This window comes from Barbatula barbatula (genome assembly GCF_947034865.1).
Source record: "Barbatula barbatula genome assembly, chromosome: 12".
NCBI classification, from domain to species: Eukaryota; Metazoa; Chordata; class Actinopteri; order Cypriniformes; family Nemacheilidae; genus Barbatula; species Barbatula barbatula.
The window spans coordinates 2509594-2522999 of NC_136775.1; the positions used below are offsets into that span (position 1 = coordinate 2509594).

Consider the following 13406-nt stretch of genomic DNA (forward strand, 5'->3'; position numbering starts at 1 on the left):
TCACATTAGTTCTGTTGTGAGTGATGCCAAACACGTGAAAAGCCACAGATCCCCATTCACTTTCATTATATGGAATGCAACCTTCAGAAATATAACGAATTTGTTCTTCTCTTTCATGTTTCACTGTGGAGAAATCATATAGCTGTCACAATGATGTCATTTCTGAGCTGTCATTTTTCTTCAAAATTGATACTTCAAGGGAGCAAGTCATCGATTGCCATTTATCCCTTTAAATCCTTTCATCTTCAACATCTTTGTCACATGCCACGCGTCTGGTGTTTCTCTCCCGTACAGCTAAACTGCGTGAGGCTTGTTTCGACCCGGGCAGCTTGATGAATGGCACACGGCTGGGCGGAGACTATAAGCTGGGCTCCACCGTGACCTTCCACTGTGATCCAGGCTACGAGCTCCAGGGTTATTCCAGTCTCACCTGCGTGATGGGCGCCACAAGCAGACCCGAATGGAACCGAGCTCTGCCCAGCTGTCAAGGTGCTTTTAACATCCTATTTGTTTTGTGGTGGGATACAGAACATGTACATCCCTGCCTGAAGGACCCAGATACCAGCGTGATGCACTATTTTTGGACCCGATGTGAGATAAAAGTGAAGTTTGGTTTTAGGATGTTTGGGATACTTGTCAAGGTGAAATATGAAGTACGTTGTTCTATTTTCAAATATCAATCCAAAGTAGAGCTGGTATGTTCATAAAGGACACAAGTGGATGCTATACAAAGACATGACAAAGTAGTTTTTGTACGGCAGCGCATGAGACAGTCACATATTTAGACCCAAGGCTTCTCTATTGATTTTTTTCCCGGCGTGTTGTACGCGTGGCCTTGCGAACCCTCTACGGCTGAGATTGAGTTTGGGATTCATCATGTGGAATGAGCCGGCGGTCCGCTGCGACAAAAGCGATGGTCTTTGTTACAGCTTACAGTGATTAAGAAATGACTCATTGTTCTTCGCGACTTCGCGAATGATTCTCGCGGTGCCGCCGGTACAAAGCATTACTCACGTCTCCTAGGAGACAGCGAGAATAAAATGGAAAGTCTTTTTATTCGGCGTGTTTTGTGATGTTTCTGGCAATGCCCGGGAGAGGTTGACTGAGGACTTTCTTTAGTTTAGAAGCTCACGTTTATCGCCGACTAGATAGACGCTGATCAAATCTATTCAGATCTCGGCGCTCTTAAAGGTGAAGTGTGGCGTGTTGTCAATGTCAAAAACGGTCTCCTTTGGTGGTTTTGAAGACCCATTGAAGTGCCTTGAAATGTGCAACTTTGTTTGATGCCGTGAGGCAAGCACCGCTGAAATAGAAAGTTAGCTGAAGTGCAAAATTAAGTCATAAAAACCGTTGCTTCATATTGGTGGAGCTTAGGGCTGCAAGTTTGTTTGAATGTTTTAATTTTCTAAATGTGAGTTTCGTCATTGTGTTGAAGCACACTAGTACTTTAGCATCCCTAACGTAATAGTTCACCCGAAAATAAAAATTCTGTCATTTACTCTTGAATTATTTCTGCAGAACACAAAAGACAATATTAAAAAAACTGTTGGTTACCAAAGACCATTGACTTGGGGGGGATGAAAGTGTAATATAAAAGACATAAGGGTAAATACATTTTATTTGGGTGGACTCCCTTCATGTCTAGACATTCATACTAAAACACAAAAAACATCATTTTAATTTCATATGAAATTAAAGATCGGCTATCATGCTATGTCATGTTCTGACTACTTTACACTGTTAAACGTGCTGGCTTCTCAAGCTTAACAAGGTCAACTTGGACGTATGGCGTAGTATTTTTGTGCATGATACACTCCCCGGGCACTCCAACTTGTTTCGGAAAGTTTCATGTAATGTCAGTTAGCTCACTGCTTCTCTCTCTCTCTCTCTCTTTCTTTGTGTTGTTCTAGTGGAAAAGACATCAGTCATGACACTCAACATTTGGGAGAAACTTCATACATCGCAGAACACCCATTAATATTAAATATGTTTAATATGTATACGTATTAATATTAAACGTATTTAATATTAATGGACTTTCTGTAATGTATATAAATAAAATATACGCATTTTATTTTATTATAAATATTTTATTAATTTCTTTATAAAACATAAAAATATAGAATATATATATATATATTTATATTCTAATTCTAATTTTTATTTTATATGTATTAGATTAGATATCATACTTATTTATTTATTATATTGTATTATACATTTACATTTAGTCATTTAGCAGACGCTTTTATCCAAAGCGACTTACAGATGAGGAAACATTGGAAGCAATTATAACAACATAGGCAACAAAATACATAAGTGCATCAAACTAGTCCATTAAAGCCTAGCACAGTATAAAAAGCTAAGAATAGTGAGGTTAGTACGTTTTTTTTATTTTATTCTATTTTTTATTATAAAGAAGGAAAGGGAAGAGAATTAGGAAAAATCAATCAGCGACGTGTTGACGGAAGAGATGCGTTTTCAGGCGTTTTTTAAAGATGGCAACCAAGTCTGCTGATCTTGTAGCAGCTGGTAGATCATTCCACCAATGTGGAACAGATCCAGAGAAGGTACGGGAGAGTGACTTTTTTCCTTTGTGGGATGGTACCACTAGTCGTTGTTCCTTTGCAGACCGCAGTGATCTGGCAGGAACATAGATCTGCATTAGCGAGTGGAGATACGATGGTGCAGACCCGGTGTTGGTCTTGTAGGCCAGGAGCATAGCTTTGAACTTTATGCGGGCGGCAACAGGGAGCCAGTGTAACCTGATGAAGAGCGGAGTTACATGCGCTCTCTTCGGTTCATTGAAGACCACTCTTGCCGCCGCATTCTGGATCATCTGGAGAGGTTTGATTGTGCAAGCAGGAAGTCCAGCCAGAAGTGCATTGCAATAATCCAGTTTGGACAGGACAAGAGCCTGGACTAGGACTTGCGTAGAGTGCTCCGATAGGAAAGGTCTAATTTTCCTAATGTTGTAGAGGATGAATCTACAGGACCGGGTGGTGCTGGCAACATGACTTGTGAGGTTAAGCCGATCATCGATTACCACTACCAGGTGCTGGAGGGTGTAATTGTTGATGAGCCTAGTTGAATGGCAAGGTTGTGGTGAATCTTTGGGTTGGCTGGGATCACAAGCAGTTCCATTTTTGCAAGGTTTAGCTGCAGGTGATGATCCTTCATCCAAAGCGAGATGCCAGTCACTCAGGCATGCCGCGATGCGAGCAGCGACCGTCGGATCGTCCGGTTGAAATGACAAGTAGAGTTGTGTGTCGTCGACATAACAGTGATAGGAGAAGCCATGCTTCTGAATGACCGAGCTGAGGGATGTCATGTAAATGGAGAAGAGTAGCGGTCCAAGCACTGAGCCCTGTGGCACCCCCGTGTTGAGCTGTTGGGACGCGGAGACCTCATCTCTCCAGGATACTCTGAATGACCTACCCGAGAGGTAGGACTCAAACCATTGCAACGCCATTCCAGAGACACCCATAGCACTGAGAGAAGCCAGGGGGATGTGATGATTGACAGTGTCAAAGGCAGCAGACAGATCCAGTAGGATGAGCACAGATGACATGGATGATGCTTTTGCCAGTCTCAGGGCTTCGATGACTGAGAGCAGTGCAGTCTCTGTGGAATGACCGGTCTTGAACCCAGACTGATTGCTGTCTAGGAGATTGTTTTGCATGAGAAAGGAGGAGAGCTGGTTGAAAACAACTCGCTCCAGGGCTTTGGCAATGAAGGGAAGAAGGGAGACAGGCCTGTAGTTTTCTAGCAGTGTAGGGTCCAGGGTGGGTTTCTTTAGAAGCGGTGTGATGCGGGCCTCTTTGAACGCTGTGGGAAATGTCCCAGTGGTGAGCGAAGAGTTGATGATGTGGGTCAGAGCAGGCACAACCGTTGGAGAGATGGCCTAGAGGAGATGGGTGGGGATGGGATCCAGTGGGCAGGTGGTAGGGTGGTTGGAGCCAATGACCTTGGAGACATCAGCTTCAGACAGAGGAGAAAAGGTGGGGAGCACACACGTGTCAGGGATTTGGGTGAGTTCGACAGGTGGTGGCGTAGAGAACTGGCTGCTGATGAAGGTGCGGGAGCAGGCGGACAGAGGAGAGCAGGAAGGTTTTGAAGAGCGTTCGAGAGTCCGGAGAGTTGCAGATCCTCGAGTGGTAGTTATCCTTTTTTTAGCAGAGGTGACATCTACAGAGAAAGAAGAGAGAAGAGATTGGTAGTGAGAGAGGTCTGTGGGTTGCTGATGTGGAAACCTGCTCGAGGAGAAATGATGCAGTCAGGTTGATGAAGTCAGCAGCCTGTGGCTTTCCAATGTGGATGTTGAAGTCACCCAGTACCACCAGGGGAGTACCATCCTCAGGGAAGGATGAAAGAAGCACATCCAGCTCCTCCAAGAAATGTCCAAGCTGACCTGGGGGACGATATATAACTACAAAATGACTTTTAATGGGTTGGGTGATAGTAACAGCATGAAACTCGACGGAGCTGTTGTCACACATGGGTGTTAGCTGATTGAATTTTCAGTCTTTGGGGATGAGTAGACCGGTGCCTCCACCCCTTCCTGTGATGCGAGGGCTGTGGGAGAAAGTGTGGTTATGGGAGAGGGCAGCGGGAGTGGTAGAGTCCTCTGGTTTGATCCATGTTTCTGTAAGTGCTACAATGGAAAGACCAGAATGTTTAACAAAAGCTGTAATGAAATCAGCTCATTCATTCAACAGGTCCCGCCCTCAGATGACACGCGCACACAAAGCAAACAAATTAAACTAGCCCAATAACAACCGAAGGACCGATACTACACGCGGTTTCACCACGTGACAGAGCGGAAGTAAATACAAAGCGATTTCTCAGTTTAACACAGTACTAAAACTCAACAAGACACAATTTAAATACACTTACACAGTTCTGTACGCTTCTGCTGCTAAATTGCTTCTCCATTGCTTCTTATATTATTTAATGGGGGACAGTCCGTTGAACTATAATGTGGCATTTGTGAACACATTGTCACCTGCTTCATACATGATTTTTGTTCATTTTTAACCGTATGAAACTACATAAAATGTGTTCGAAACTTTATTCTACAATCCTGATAAACAACAGTGAGATGATATTAATGATTTATAAGATGAGCTGTCAGGTACAACATCATGTAAATGTCAGTTTGACGTCATTTGACCTCAACTGACAGAAAAGTAAGGTGTTGAAATGTACATCATCTTTAAATCTTAAGACGGTAGGGCTCTGCAGGTTTTTTGTTGTTTCAAATTCACAATGACGTCAACCCTGACATCACAGACGTTCTATTCAGAAAGTGAGGTCCCCACGAGACCGGATATACTTTCATTTCGTCTATCCCTGGGAGATATACACATTTCCACAGAACGATATCAACACTTGTCTGTCAGCTGTTAATAAGAATAATTATAACATTAGTCACGATGAATGATTTGACTCAAAGCCTTCAGGAACGCTTTTAAAGCTCGTCGTTTGTTTGCTAATCCTTGAAATAACTCTTTCAAAACAGAAAATTGTGGAATCAGCAGCGATAAAGCCGCGTACGGACCGAATAATGCAAATGGAGCGGCGGGTTTCCCATGTGTGCAAGTAAAAGGCTGTAAATGTCACTCTAAAGAGAGATTTATACATTTCAGAGTCGTGTGACAAGAAGAAAGCTTCTCTCCTCTCCATCAGATCTGAATAAGTTTCTATCCCGTAATTTGTACCCGTTTCTCTAAATCGTATCACTTAAGGTAGACATATAATACAAATCGCTCCTAACCAATGAAATCACACGCAGGCCGTTGCTTATGGAGAGTGGGAGTTGTGTTTTAGAGCGTCAGATTAAATATTATTATTGTCTGGGCTGTTATAGCGCTGGAGACGGTTGATGAATGACTGAGCTCGTTTATAACTCTAATGGTCTCACCGGAGCTGTCATAAAGTTTCACATTATATAGATTTACACGTCTTGTTGCCTTTGGTTAAATGTGGTTTAAGCACAGAACTCCACACATTATCTGTCTACAGGTTTATGAACCTTGAGTTAAAGGAGTCATTTCACCCACTTTCCCGTAAGTAAAAGCTTACAGAACGAAGAGTGTTTAGACAAATGTGCGCGCTAATGTTAGAAAAGCCTTTAGGCATATCATCGGCCCGGATCAGCTTTTATTTCACACAGGGTCTGTCCAACCTCACGGTGTCCTTTTTGTTGAGATCACACGACCAAACAATTGAACAGAGAATATTCCAGTATTCGTTTTGCAATGCTCGGATGCATTCAGACTGACTTTATTGTGTCTTCCCGCAGCTCCATGTGGAAGCCGGTCGACGGGGTCGGAGGGTACCGTGCTGTCTCCGAATTACCCACGCAACTATACCGAAGGACTGAGCTGCGTCTACGAGATCGCCGTGCCGGGGGAGTTTGGTAAACTCACAGCTTTATTGATAACACTTTAGTCATATATTGAGATATTATACAAAACACCAATGTGCTGCTCGGGTCAACACACACAACAAAACATTTTCAGGCGTTTTGGAAAAGTGTGATTTACTGTATTTGTGTGGTCAGTATTTATTTTATTATTTCATTTTTATAAAAAATGTAAATGTTTTTTTATGTGTAACAAGGGATAGATTTGCATTTGTTTGCGTTGCTGAAAGATTCCCAGCGATGCTTCATTCTTAAAGTCTTTCTCAAATGGAAATCCAGCTCTGTTTACGGACCACATCTTAAATTTTTACCATCACCAGAGACGTCGTCATATTCCAGCAGGAGCCTGACTTCTGAGGTGTTGTGGACTTTTTCAAAGTCTCCGGGGTGACTAAGATCACATTCCGAGCTCTCATCAGAGCAGCTTATTTAATAGAGCTTCATATTTTATGCATGCGCTGTATTTATTTACTTCTGGTTGTAACACAAGCGGCATCGACTTGGCAGCGCAGCTGGATACCGAGCCATCCAGGAACAAATAAAGAAGTGTCTGTGGTGGCTTCGGAGACCTTACGTGAACCGTACAGTAGAAACTTAAGCGCTCGCAGCATTTCAAAGTAGAAAGTGTTGGGTTGTTTCTGTTGTTCACCAAGCGTTCTGTCTGTGCTCCACCACAAATGACACTTTATTGCTCTCTCGACTAAACTGATTAAAGTTCAGTGCTGAAATGAAACCAAGCAAACCTTGAGACCAGACACATTTGCTCTGGACATCAGACTTAGAATTATCGTCCCATTTATTGTGGAGCTGTTAAACTGTAGAAATGAGTCTGTAACTTCCATGAGTTTCTTCTTAAACACAAAAGAAGATATTTTGAAGAATGCTGGTGACCCAAAGAACACTGAGCACTATTGACTTGCATTTCTTGGACACAAAACCAAAGCAAATTTTTTTTAATATCATCTTTTGTTCATCAGAAGAAAGAATCACTTACAAGTTTTCATTGACTTCATTGCATTATAAAGCATAGTGTTTCCTGAATACATTGACCTTTTATCCTTGGGTACATAGAAAGTCTAGATCTTTCTTACATTTACTTTTGAGTATTTTACTCAAATATTTTGACTTGAGTGAAAGTGAAAAGTACTAGATTGTTATGTACCTAAGGACGAAAGGTAAAGAAAAACTACAAATCCAGTGATGTTAAAAGTATGATATATGCCACGTTATGAAACTATGATAAATGTTTTCAAGTTACTTTTTTCCTAATGAAACACTCTGAGAAAGTATAGCCTGGATACTTGTACTGGAATAGAAAAATCGACTTGAGGAGAATAAAATATTTATGGTTATATCCATTTATTTACATCCGCTCAAATATGTAGAAAACCTTCAGGTTTTAGACTTGAAAATAAAACAAATTGCTGCTCTACATCTAAAACCTTGCATCTCCATATTTCACTTTGTTTTCCGTTTTGTCATAAATCCTTATTATTAGTCTCCTTTATGCTTGCCACTGGGTTTTGCAAACATCTAACCAATAAAAATGTAAAAAAAGTGTTTGTCAACTTCAACAAAACAGTGTTTAATCTTTAAAGTACAGTGTTTTTTCTATTTCCTGAAAAAAAAAGTAAATTTGAAAATCTGAGGTTCGGAAAGACAGTTTTTTAATTTTTTAATGCATTTCAGACCTCAGAACATGAACATGTTTTTCTCTTGTAGGTGTGTTTCTGTAAATATGGAAGAGTGCAGGTACAGTATATTAGTGATGCTGTCGTGGGGCTTCTCTCTTACATTGTTTAGATGTTTTGCTGGATCTGTCCGTAGAAAAATATCTAGAGTTTATAGAACAGCAGTCACTAAAGGTCTTCTTCAAATATCACATCACACAGGACTGAGAAAAACACACACACTTCCTTTAAGAGTTTTCATTCAGATGTTGCTCTTTCATAGCTCAGAAGATTTGATGGAGTTCTCATTTGTGTTTCATTACCGTTTCAACTTTATGTACGTTGTGGGATTTGAGTAAATTTGATGAGAAATGTTTGAGCTCATTCTGAGATCCTCAACATAATTGACTTTTGATGGCAGACTTGTCAAATCTGAGCTCAGTTTGAGACATTGTTGAGATCTATTCTGAAACTCTAATGACAGAGACATTGTGACATTTCTGACATTTTTAAGAAAAATATCTGGTCAATATGTCATCGACGTCTTGGAGATGTTATTGAAATAATAAAGTGAGAGCAACTGTGATTTTAGTTTTCTGTTACCTTCATGTTGTTTTCAATCTCAGTTGCTGTTTCCCATGTCAAGCAAGTATAAAAGCACCTGGAACGAGCCGGATGCTACACTATATTTCAATACTTCTCTAGTCCTATAGCTTAGTGCGAAGAATATTTATTCTCTAAAAATTGTAAATCATGTCAAGCCCTTCTGGTTATAGCATATAGCACGCAATAGGGATCACCATCCACTTTCATTGTATGAAAAAGAGCTGCTCAGATCTTTGTGTTTCAGGGTTAGACGTTATATTGCATTTGGAGCAATTTGGGGATAACAAACAGCTTTTTCATTTGACCTTTTCTTGTAATGACTAAAAGTTACAAGCCTGAAAGCAAACTCATCAACACCAGTCTCATTAAAGCTCTGTATGAATGGTATCCTCTCTGAGATCAATAAGAGGTCGGCGAGTCGACGGCAGGATAGTTTAGCGTACAAACAGCTGTCAGAAGAATTTATCTTACGTTTAATCTCATCAATTATACACTAGTTTATGAACAGAATAATAAGGCAATTCTCTGCTTTTTGGCCAGCCTTTAATTTTTAATTAATCCATCACAAATAATAAATCCTGATATTTTGAAACGGCATCTGTCTTGCAGAGGAAAGCCGCATTACTCACAGCTGCCAAACAAACGCCTTAGGCTCTGACTCACGCGTTTATAGAAAGTTGTCGACTAACCGTACGCTGTGCATCTGGGAGGGATGGCGGAGAATCTGTTGCTGTTGTTCAGGAGTCCTTCAGCATTTTCGGCGTATGTAAAATTTTGCCGGTGTTGGTGCATTAAAGGCTTTATTAACTTGAAGTAAACAGCGGCAGACGGACTCATGTTTCATGCGGGGTTCCAGTCTTTTTATGCCAATCACAATTTCCTAAAGTAATCTTAGCTGACGCTTCAATAGCCGTATTGCCAACGCTAATCCCGAATTGCTTCCTGACGGCACTTCAAATGATAAATTCACGGCCCCTTAAACTGGCGCCAGATGTTCCGGAGGGGGTGATTGTGAAAATCCCGCCTGGAGGACAAGACGCTGGGTACGGGGGCCGTGAGCTTGTGTATCACATACACACTTTACTGCGGATCCCACGAAGCTGCTCTTTGCTTATTTTCTCTCTTTGAGAGTTTGTAAATTACACATTAGGCGACACGCGATTATTCCACCTTTCACTCTTCTCTCCGAACGGCACGTGAACGTGAAACTGTGGGCTGTCAAGTTACAAGCCACTAATAATTTAAAGCATTTACGGTATTTATAGTCGAGTTACTCATCTCAAGAAAACACAAACGGCTGAGAAAGAAATGCTTTGATTTAAGGGATAGAAATTCTGTCATTTATTCACTTTCAAGTCATTCCAGACCTGACATTATAAAAGATATTTTGAGAAATGTCTCTGTGGTTTTGTGTTCATACGGTGGTAGTCAATGGAGTCAATGTTGTAGTGGAGAAATGATCTTCTTTTCATTTTAAGGTGAACTGTCCCTTTAAGGGAGGTTTTTCATTTTACATAAGAACTGTAATTTTTTTTTAAAGTCAGATTTTCCAGCACAAAAAATGATAAAATCTGCATTGAAGACCAAAGTTACACAACTAAATAAACTAGAAAAACCACAGCACTACTATTGAACTAAAAACACGGTCATGAGCATCGACTTTTAAGTTGAACTAATTATAGCGTAGGAATAAAGAAGCAAAATGGGTCTCACAGCAGGGAATCCACTATTGTTTCTTTTTTAAACCTGCTTCATTTACATAAGCTGTCCGAGCGAAACAGTTCACTGAAATGACTTGCGATGAAGGAGAAGACGTCCCATTATTCCCTCAGCTCACTGCGGCAGAGCTGCATACTGTACTTACAACCCCAGAGAAACAAGTTACTTCTCCATAGCTCAAGACACTATAGAAACCACTGGTGTGTTTCGTTTTAGTTTCACCTGTTGTCTTAAAGAAACAGTTCACACAAAAATGAATTATTATATGTCACAGTTCACTTTTATTTGGCTATCCTACTGCATTTGCACCCACTAGTTAGGTAACCCACTAGTTAGGGGTCCGTTGTGGCCTGGTGGTTTGAGCGTTGGTTGGGCTTGTGATCGGAAGGTTGCTGGTTTGAATCTCAATGCCAGCAGGTCATGACCGAAGTGCCCTTGAGCAAGACACCTTACTTATTGCTCTGCAGTAATGTGCCACTGTAAAAAACTACTTGTAAGTCGCTTTGGATAAAAGCATCTGCCAAATGAATAAATGTAAAATGTAAGTGTTAAATACAAGATTTAAAGTAGTAAAGTAATGTGTGGATCTGTTCACATTTTAGAAAACTGATTTTTTCAACAAATGATTAGAACACCTTTAATAATAAAAACAAATATTTTAGGAATCGGTCGAAACTTCATCTAAACTAAAAATGTTATTGTCATTTATCAGAAACCAAACCGAAAGTACTGAATAGGCTTTATTTATGTGTTTATACTAAATTTTGAGCTGGCCTTTTTTGAAAAACTGTAAATTTAATGGATATCAATAATAATATCCCATTTATTTAATAATACAATTGCAAATACTTCTCGGATTAAAGAGCTCATAGTTCATATTACTTTTTGGTGCAGAAGAGCAAGTTTTAAAACTCACCAAACTTTTCCTTTGTTTTCATTGGAAAGCAATCTTTTGGGTTTGTAATGCTTGCCTGAAGTCGGTCTGGTGTGTTAGTATCGAGGTGCATGCTGGGAAGGGCCGTACACTTGAGACACGAGTCGCCTCCATTAATCTGCTGGATGATAGTACAACTTTCAGCTCTCGGGCTCTTTGCTCCCTCGATTGTTTGCCGTTGTTGTTACAGTCGGTTGCATTGCCTTGAATAATTGACACCGAGTTTGTTTCATAACGAGGGGGGTTTGTATCCATGTGGTGTTTCATTCTTTGAAGTTCTGTGATATTCCAGCAATAAGCCATAACACAGGCTTTCCCACTGATCCGGCTCTCCAGGCCTTTATATTTGTTTTTTCTCATCTCATTTTATTGGTCTAGAGGTCTGGTTAAACTTCAGCTCATCCTCGCACATGCCAAACAATGTCTGGACCTTCACTTAAATGCCAGACGTTGTCTTCTGCAGTGGTTGGGTGTCTAGAGAAGATATTTTAGTATTAAAGGAGGATCAGTTTAAGGGCTGTTGTGATGACTGTGAACTGTTTGTAAAAACTGAATAGGCACGTAAATGACAGACATAGATTTGTTGTCATTCTTGCTGATGCACATAGAGAGCATCTCTAGGGTTCTGCAAGTAGAAAAGTCTCCACTGAGAAATTCATTTTATTAGATTAATTTCCCTGAGATTTGAAGTGCTGGTACTTGCTTATGTGGAATCTTCTTGTGATTTCGACTTCATTTTTAATCGTATTTAAAGTTGCAGTACATGAAATCTAGCGGCACCTGGTGGTCAGGTTGGGAATTGCTACCAACGGCTCACTCCACCCCTCCCTTTTGAAGCCCTACGGTGGCTGACACAGGACTAAGGTATTGTTCGCTTCTCTGCTTTACGAAGACACGCTCCGTTTGTCCATTTAGGGCTACTGTAGAAACAACATGGAGAATTCAGTGCATAGAAAAAGCTCATTCTAGATTCATAAAAACATAACGCATCATTTTGTAAGGTCTCCGAAGACATAGTTATGTTTTGTTATATTGTACATTTCAGTTATAGTTTATTCCTTAAACCCTGAAGAGTTTTAGTGAAGTGCTTATTGAGAAAATAAATAGGTGTTTTCCAAACCAACGCACGGAAAAAGGTCACTGTTCTGTTCCATGAACCCGGCAGGATAATTCTTCTTCTTTAACAGAAGCTTTCCTCTGAGATAACTACAGTATTCGTGTGTAGTCGCTGATTTATACGCCCACCGATCGAACACACACATGCAATCACGCAGCACCATAAAATCCTGAAGGTGCAGTTAGATTGGTGAGGACAGGAACAGCTTCTCAACATTATCCTTTCTAGATCAGTCTGCTGACCTCTGCTGTAAAGATGTCGCTTTAATGGTCTTCGTTGAGAAAGAAAAAGGTTGCCGTGCCAACACTCGGTGCTGTTGCCTTAAGATAATAAACCATTAAAAGCCGACAATGGCGTGATGTTGGAGAGCCGGATGCTCTCCGCCTGTGTTAATGACGCTTTCGGTAAAATATCTTGGAACATTTTGATGCACGAAACTTGCGTTTAATTGATCGGTTCCCAGGGGAGAGTGATGTCGAACCAGGCGGTATGTGTGACCTCCGTACCGTACGTGCGGAGAATGACGTTATTTACTCGACATTGTGTGAAGATCACGCAGCACACGGTTCTTGTAGGAAACGAACGCAGAAGATCCAATTAAGTAGCTTGCTTTGTTTCTGTCAGAATGAATCATGCAATGAATGCTCGCTTTTGACTTTTGACTAATTTCTTGTACCTGTAATATAATATGATTACGTGTGCCCGACGGGGTCTTTGGCGTAGGAATCGCTGAAATATTAATTCCGGTAGTCAGACGCACCCGAGGGAGTTCTTTATTATTGACAGCGGATAATTGAGGTGGTTAGAAAAGAGAAGCAGATTATAGGAAGTTAATGAGTGGTAATTAATAGTGCTTGCTAAGGCAACCATCACCATTATTACTGCTTATACTTACGCTTACTTAGGTACCAAAATATCATAGAGAGAGAGAGA

At 40.7% G+C, this 13406-nt stretch overlaps 1 protein-coding gene across 1 annotated transcript in view; it reads left to right on the plus strand.

Moving 5' to 3' along the window:
* Positions 1-13406, plus strand: part of csmd3a (CUB and Sushi multiple domains 3a) — a gene marked incomplete at its 5' end in the record, with an annotated part of 185252 nt that overhangs the window by 83960 nt on the left and 87886 nt on the right. Inside the window, 2 exons of the mRNA XM_079468986.1 lie at positions 295-489; positions 6305-6421. Of these exons, the coding sequence (XP_079325112.1) occupies positions 295-489; positions 6305-6421 (312 nt within the window). The remainder of the gene's footprint in view (positions 1-294; positions 490-6304; positions 6422-13406) is intronic.